Raw genomic sequence first — 8293 nt, 5'->3', positions numbered from 1 at the left:
GAGTCCATCCAATAGATGCCTGTGTTAAAATGCCAAAATTTACAGAAGCATTAAAACAGACAAAATACAGTTTTGGTCTTCTTACGACCCCTAAATTTAAGACTGGTTTGTAAGGAGTCGAACATAAACACAACCCCACCTAATCCCTCAACAACATGGAACAAAAGCAGAGAAAAAAAGAAACATCCTGCCAGATCCATCAACCAGAACATTTCACTGAGAGACATGAGATATGACAGTCAGGAGCCAAGGAGAGAGAGTGATCAGGCCTCCATATGTTGGCTTAAATTATCACCCCAACCTCACATACCTGAGAGAGAGAAAACAACAGCGATGAGTTTAACATGTAAACATAGACACATTATAACAAGCAGAGGGCGACAAACGTAACTGATTGGAGTAGATTTTTTAATAAAATCAAGGCCTAACAGGAAATGGTATTAACAGTCACACATTTTCAACCTGTTAAAAGTTCCTCATGTTTTTATTTGAGGACATTTACGCAGCCTAGAAATGTAAGACGGTGCTGCTAGCTGTCTACCAGATGTAAACTGAGCCAATCGGAATAACCGAACTCAACATCTTTGGTATTTGTCGTCAGCCCAAATACGGTCCCTTCTGGCTACAAGAAACCACGATGGGGACGGCCTCTTTGAATCTTATTCCATGAACCAGTAGATGATGTAACGGTGACTATGTCCATTTTTTAGAAACAGTCATCCTAAGAAGGAAAGTAATGATTGAAATGTCATACCAATCCATTCAGTAGTTGAGTCATGCCACTAAAACCACAACATCACTACGACATCATTGTTGGAGGAATTGTTACCCAATACTCATGAGTCAGAATAAGTATCATGGCTATCCATTCAAGGGTCAATGCATGTATTGGTTGGTTTCTTTCTGGATCATATTGTTGAGTCCTAGAACATTCAATCAGCTATTGCTAGTATCACCAGTGAATAACTGTAGCACTGTCTCCTGTAAGTTTCCTTACTGGTCTCAACCAACTCTGAGGTATTTTTGGATTGTTGGACAACTTTTCCGAACATGTGTAAGACATTTTTGCTCCACAGTTACAGATTTCTTGGACGGATTTTCCTTTCTTTCACCACTTAGATTACTGAATTCTTTTGTAGCATTTACAGAACAAATAATATTTTTATAACTCTTTCCTGCTGTTTTTGCATTTGCGAATCAACAAGGAAACCATTGCTCTTTCCTACATACCGTCACATAGCAAAACAATATTCATCCAGACTGAATGAGGGTCATTGTACAGGACTTTGGGGGGGGGGGGTTTCTTCCGAAGTGTCCGCTAGACGTAAGAGTGATACATTACTGTCTGAGAGCTCTAAAACATCTGTCTGCTCTGGAAAACTGTTTAAACCTACAGGCTCTTCTGGCTTGGATTGGCAGATGCTGCATGATTTGACAATGACTGATACTGCCTCAGTTCTTGATGTTATTTCTTGGCTAAATCTTTAATGAAGTATGTCTTTGTAGATCAAGCTGAGAGCTATTTAAAAACAGATCAAAGTCACCCTGACATCCCTCATTTAGTGGTTTGTGGTATGACGTTTTGAAACCTCAAATTTGGCATTTTTGCCGTCTCCATCTTGTTTTCTGGAGCTTGAAAAGATCATATTTACATGAGAGGTCGGAGCTGGAGTGGAGTTAGTGGTACAGCTAAGTAATCAGCTAATGCTAGAGCTAGCCAGGTTAGCTAGGTGCATCCAAAAACATTCCTGGTAACTATGATAATTAGAGGGATTTTAAACAAAATATACAAACTGAGAAAAGGAACTGATGGCTTTTTTACGTCGTTGGTTTTCAACCAAGTGCTAAACCGCATTTTAGAGGTTACTTTGATAGCGTCTTGGCTATCACAGGAAGCCATGCCCTAAAGCTAACCTCTACTTTATTGTCCATTTAACTCATTATGGAACTAAAATGAACATAATCCATGTTTTGTAGAACACCTGAAACTAGCTATGGAGACCACAAAGTATGCAGATAAATGCTAACCGAGGGAATGAATCAGATTGAAAGTCCACTTATTTTCTCTTATACAAAGGGCCACTTTTTTTGAAACAGGTGAAGTACTACCTTAGGGACATCTTAGAAGTGTGCAATATTCAAGTTCAAGAAATATTGCCTTACAGACATATCCTATTCTATCCTATCCTATCCTATCGTATCCTAGCCTAGCCTAGCCTAGCCTAGCCTAGCCTATTTTCACCTTCCAGACCCAGTCTACTATTGTTGTTAGAAGCCCAGGAGGCCTTGTCCTGGCAGCAGAAGCCAGGCTCTTGAGCAGATGGAGCTCCCCCAACCTATAGCTAGGTGATCGGGCACTACTACCACCCAATGTCCCTGACGCCCAGCCACAACCGTTGAACTGTGTCGCCCCCACAACCTATGCCTCAGCGGCAAGGACGTGTGGACAACAGGAACAAGAATAATACGAAGGACAAATCCTTTCAGTATCTTATCCCATCTCCCCCTATCCAGATTTTTCTTTTGTAACATAACAACTAGTAAGGTCTTTTACCTGCTTTTTGTAAAGTGTCTCAAGATAAGAAAATGAAATGAATTGGCACTAAACAAATAATGATTGATTGATATTGTAAGTCCACTTCTTACACCCAATTAGCTAGGCAAACAGATTCTTTGTTAAATGTTCCCCATCAATTTTCTTACCATCAGAATTTCCTTAACACAGAAAGGCTTCTTCATCCAATATAATACCTCACATACTACTTCATAAATCCATGTTTGTTACGTACAAATCTTCAAAGCAGCTGCAGCAAAAGACAGATCTTTTTCCAAACGAGTCTACGTTAAAGTGGAGCTTTTTTGCAATCCTTCCAGTCTGTGTCATTCTTGGAGAGCTCGGAAAACACATGGAGCCGCGGCCAGGAAGGCATAGTTGACGGAGAACGTTGAAATTGATGCTTTTGCAGTACATCTACTGCCCGTCTAGCCACCTGGAGCCCACCTGCCGGGAGGCTGGACGCACATACTTTCCTTTTCTCTATCTTTCTGTCTGTCTCAATCTATTTATAACTCTTCACTGGAAGTCTGTGCTGCCCACCCAGCTCTGTGAGAACAAGCTGATGTTGAAATTCAGGAATCTAGTGTTACATTTGATGGAACTTGTTCTAGCGTGAACGGCTTACTTTCTGTTTGAGTGACTGCAGGTTTTTTTTTCTTATAGTGTTTAGATGAATGGCTATGACGGCATCCTTGAGAAATGCTGTATGTAGAATAAATATTTAGATTTTGTTTAAAATGAAGTCATTGTCTTTAAACGATTTACCCAAACAATATGCTGTAGGGATTGCAATGTCCATCTTTGTGATGGATAAGCACTAAATTTCCTCTAGCCCCACCACGATGTTGACATTTCAGGTTTCAGTTTCATGTCTTGACAGAACTTGATGAATTGCCATGAACGTTGTTTCAGATATCAATGGGCATTTAGGATCGTACCGCTCACTTAAAGGTCCAGGATGGAAGATGTTTAAATCCAATGGCAACATTTATTTCAAAAATTATTATAACAATTATCTGACGTTTTCAGGATTGTATAATAAACTGAAATAAAGAAAGAGTCTTTTGGTAACTTTACATCGCTCTCAATATGTACAAACTGAACCAGAGTCCCCTTGGTGGAACCCCATGTTTCTACAGAAGCCCAGACAAACCAAACACAAGCAGTTGATCGTATCTGCAGGTTTTTCACAAGTCTTGAGGCAAATGTAAGTCTCCAAACGCTCATTTCAAGGTTAGCTGTGAAACCTCTGAAGCAGCTTTGCATAAAACATTTAATTTCTCTCACCCTGCATGGTGACTATGAAAACCTTCAGTTCAGCCTCGTTCTGACTAAAGAGATTTCAGGTACTGTCTTGAGCGTCGTACAGAGCAATCACACTAGTCCAACAAACTGGACTTTGGGGTTCAAACGTGCTCGGGCGCCGTACAGATTGCCCAGTGTGAGTGCGCCCTAATATAGATAAAAACCTCTAGCGACCAAAATCATTGTTCTATAACCGTGTTTATTTTTGCAATATTTACCTAATTGGGATTCCTTGGCTTTTGCAGCCGGCCTCAAGTGGACAATCGCGGAACTGCAGTTTTTGCCCTGTAGCCTCATATTTCAGCACTTTAAAATCGAACTTTAAATGGCCACTATGACTTTGGCGTTTGTTGAATAGATGTAAAAACTACTTGGTTAGCTTTGGGATTCAAACTACTAGGGATGTTGGTAGTGAAGGAGGTGTGTATTGTAGTAAATGTTGTAAGACTGCAGTTAGATCCGTCTTGTTGTGGTGTCTTAACGATGCTGCTGTTTATCTTTAACTGTATCAGTGTCATTTTTAGCCCCCCCCCCCTCATCTTCAGGTACTATTAAGCAATGAAGCAGCTCAACACAAAACGTGTTCTTGTGGCCTTTGAAGGAGTCACTGTTTGCTTTCAGGCTTCTACAGTATTTGAATTCTCATCAGAGGAAAAAAAGCTTTAGCTCTCACAATAAAGAGATCACACTGATTCAAGTTCATCAGACGTGGTGCCTTTACTCCATGAAAGCCCCAGAGAAAAGAAGGGTTTCCTGTCTTCTAAGTCACGCTAAAGTTAAACATTATGGTTTCAGAAAGTATTTTAGGTTCCAGGAGGAAATATTGTGGCAATATCTGATCTATATCTGTGCTTTCAAAGGATCAGCTCCTATAAGAAACTGACCGTGCAGAGAGCCTGTGAAAACATCTCATCGACTTAAATCTGAATCGTTTCCCACAAAGCCCCATGGAGGTTGTCTAACTTACAGACAACTGAGCTAATGTATTTTTCTCCGCTCAGTTCGTGTTAAGCTGTGTAAACTTAGAGCGCCACAAGACTGGAAAGAGAGGGAGGAGGAAAAAAAAGAGCGGAAAGACAGGGGGGTGGAGGTGTGTGTGTGTGTGTGTGTGTCTGGAAGTGGAAATGGGCAGCAGGGAGGAGGAATGTGAAACATTTCTGATGCTGGTCCTGTGCCTGTTTACACGGCAGTCAGCCTGTGACATCACAGTCCAGACTTTATAAATGTCAGCGGGCGAAAGAATGAGCAGCGAGCAAACAGCTGCACCGTCACAGAGGTTAGAGAGAGACACACCGAGCTCCGTCAGCAACACCAGCCCCCATGGACCGCCTGCTGTGTGCCTGTGTGAGAGCTCTGGCTGTACTGCTGTGCGTGGCTGCACAGGTGAGGCCTCCCGCTTACTTAACAATCGTCTGGTGATCTTAATTCAGGTGCTGTTTTCATGAATGAGAGTCTAGTTGTGGATGCTCAAATAATGATTTCCTGTGATTTTGATGGGCAAAGTTTCAGTCTGGTTAATTTCTTTATGGGTTAAAGATATTTAAATGATGAAATCTGAAATATCATCTTGTGTTGTCTGACTCTGAACGAAAGAAGACTTTATAAGTCAGACAGAAAGTAAAAGTTATGCAATGTGATTAATTTTAACATCTTCACTTTGAAATCTAAATCTAAATTGTTTTAGTGATTTAGTGATAAATTACAAGTTTATTTGTTAATCAAAAGTCTGAAAAATGTGTGAAAAATGATCATTTCAGTTGACTAATGCCCAAAGAGATGAACTTAACTTCTAACTTGATGCAGATTTATTTCCTGAAATTAATTTCCTGATAAGAAAAAAGTCATTCTAATTAATTAATTCAGATATTACAGATAAATTACTACTAATACATATTTGGATTAACTCTTATTCCACCATATTTTCTGCATATTCAAGGATGACCTTTTTCTCTTCCTTACAATCCACCTTGTATTCTCTTTAGTTTAAAGCTGATTTAAGTGAAAGCTATGATGTGTGTTAAATTGGCAGAGTATGTTTGTGAGCATGGGCGTATTACTGGGGGGAAACATGGGACTCCTCTCTAAACCCCTCTTAGCTATTAATGTAGAGGGAACATTGGTCGAATAAATGAACATAACTCTTAACTTCTAAAATCGTTATTTTTTTGTAAAAAAAAAACCCTTTAAGATGCTTAAAAACCTTATTTATAAAGATGTCTGTATTACACAGTAAAATGTAATTGTTCAATTAAAATGCAATAGTTTTCTAAGTGGTAAATGGACTTTTATAGCACTTTTCTAGACTACCCAAAAGACTACCTTAAACCTACCAGTTCACACTCTGTGAGCAGGGTAAAGTGTCCATCAGAAGTAACTAATCCCATACAGACACATTCATACACCACAGACGAAGCAGCGGGATTCAGGGGTTAAGTGTCTTGCCCAAGGACACATTGGGCATGTGGCTGCTGGAACTGGGGATTGAACCCCCAACCTTCCAGCTGAATGACAAATCACTCTACCACTGGACCACAGCCCCTGGCCACAGTTGTAAGGGTATAACACAAAGCTATAGTTATTGAGAGTAGAGGGATAGCAGAATTTTCAACTTCAGCACAATACTAGTTTCATTACCATGGCAACAAAAGTTGTATACACAATACAGGGTCATTTCTTGTTTCAACTATTATAAATTGCAGGAAAACTCCTGAAAAACAGTTGCAATGTTTTGGTACCAAAACGTTGCCAATGTTTTTGTGCAATTAAGACCGTGTTCAGGAATTTGCCTGGAATTTCTGATGGATTCATTCCTCTCCTTAGCAGCTGTCTGATGATCATTAGAAAGACAGATTATGTCTTTTTAAGATGTGGTGGAGGGGCCCGATGTGATATCTTTTTGTTGGGCCCAGATATCCTGGCAACGCTCCTGTTTGTGAGAAACAATTGCTGGTCTCTATTTCTTGACAGTTTAATAAAACAATGAAAGGAATCTTCTGCTACAGACACTCTGGGCTCGTTCAGATCTGGCCTCGTGTTTTGGCTCCACCAGATTCATGTAATTAGGAACAGTGGTTTGGCCCGACAGCGCTGGATTTTGGCCTACAGTTTCTGAAAATACCAAAAATATTTTCTCTCGTTCTCATGTGAAAATATAGTCTTGGAGAGCACAACTTGGATGATTCTGATAAACATAGCAGCAATGACTTTTCACTTATTGGGTTTCACAAAAAGACAGGAAAATTAAAACAGAAAAGTCTCAACATCATCATCTATAACTCAAAATATATATTCAAACAGTGCAGGGAAGAAGGACTCAAATAAAATCATGGAAAGGCTGTGTTTTCAGAAGGGTAGCTGTATGTAACCATGGTTACGATCATCCTGTAACATGTGTTCTGTCCCTACAGGAGGTGTTGTGCCAGCAGTGTGACAGACCCTGCAGCTGCCCGGGACCTGTCCCCCAGTGCCCCTCAGGAGTCCCCCTGGTGCTGGACGGCTGCCGGTGCTGCCAGGTGTGTGCTCGACAAAAAGGCGAGCCCTGCACAGAGAAGTTCCCCTGCGACAGCCAGAAAGGACTGCAGTGCGACTTCAGCATCAGCCTCCCCGGAGAGGCGGGGGAGTGTGTCAGTAAGTAACTCTTCTTACAACCAGGCCTTCATCACACAGTGACTGTATATAAAGATGGACAACACGACTCAACCTCTTCACAATTTACAAAGATGAAGCCAAAATACCCCTCGTAAGGCGCTGCCATGTTGATTATTTGCTGCCAGAATCGACGCAGTATGTAGGGATCGTCTGGAAGAGCTGCGGCATTGACGTCTAGTGAAAACACACATTTACGGTAACTTACCGTTACAACAGCAAATATCCCTCAGGAGGTGGTACAGATTCTTGTGTCAGCTGGAAGCAGACACTCCAAGTTTTCAAATTAAATGACTCTTGTGTTTGTTACATCTCCTCTCACTGTTCCTTCTCTACTCTGCTAATTGGTGCACAGAGCGCTGCAGGAGCGGCATTTGTCAACAGAGCTGTCAATCATGGCAGTTTTTACCTTTTTTTTTGGCACGAAATAACTTGTGAAAGTGTGAAAGAAACACAAATTGGTGTGATGACGAAACAGGCTTTGAGAAAAATGTATTTGACTTGTATTAGGATTTTTTAGTTTGGCACTATTACCCATCTGGTAATATGGAGGAGGCTGGGTTTTTGACATATACTTCAGCCAGTCAGTAGGGGAGAACGTTTGAATTATTTTGGGTTCACTTGAGGCGAGAGGTTGCACTGTCCTCTCTTTATACAGTCAATGATCCAACAGAAAAACGACAAGAGTTTAAGAGACTGTTCATGTTTAATGTCTTCTCGGCAGAGCTGGACGTCCTGCCAGAGCTCCAAAATGTTTCATCTTCTATTTCCAGGACTCTTGTTGAC

At 40.8% G+C, this 8293-nt stretch overlaps 1 protein-coding gene across 1 annotated transcript in view; it reads left to right on the top strand.

Moving 5' to 3' along the window:
* The first annotated feature begins 5006 nt into the window (after positions 1 to 5006).
* ccn5 (cellular communication network factor 5) overlaps positions 5007 to 8293 on the top strand; it is an 8805-nt gene continuing 5518 nt past the window's right edge. The window contains exons 1-2 of the mRNA XM_061058118.1: positions 5007 to 5245; positions 7270 to 7489. Coding sequence (XP_060914101.1) covers positions 5183 to 5245; positions 7270 to 7489 — 283 coding nt within the window. The 5' untranslated portion in view covers positions 5007 to 5182. The remainder of the gene's footprint in view (positions 5246 to 7269; positions 7490 to 8293) is intronic.

The sequence above is a fragment of the Labrus mixtus genome, chromosome 15 (genome assembly GCF_963584025.1).
Source record: "Labrus mixtus chromosome 15, fLabMix1.1, whole genome shotgun sequence".
NCBI lineage: Eukaryota > Metazoa > Chordata > Actinopteri > Labriformes > Labridae > Labrus > Labrus mixtus.
This window is presented reverse-complemented; position numbering and strand designations above follow the sequence as displayed.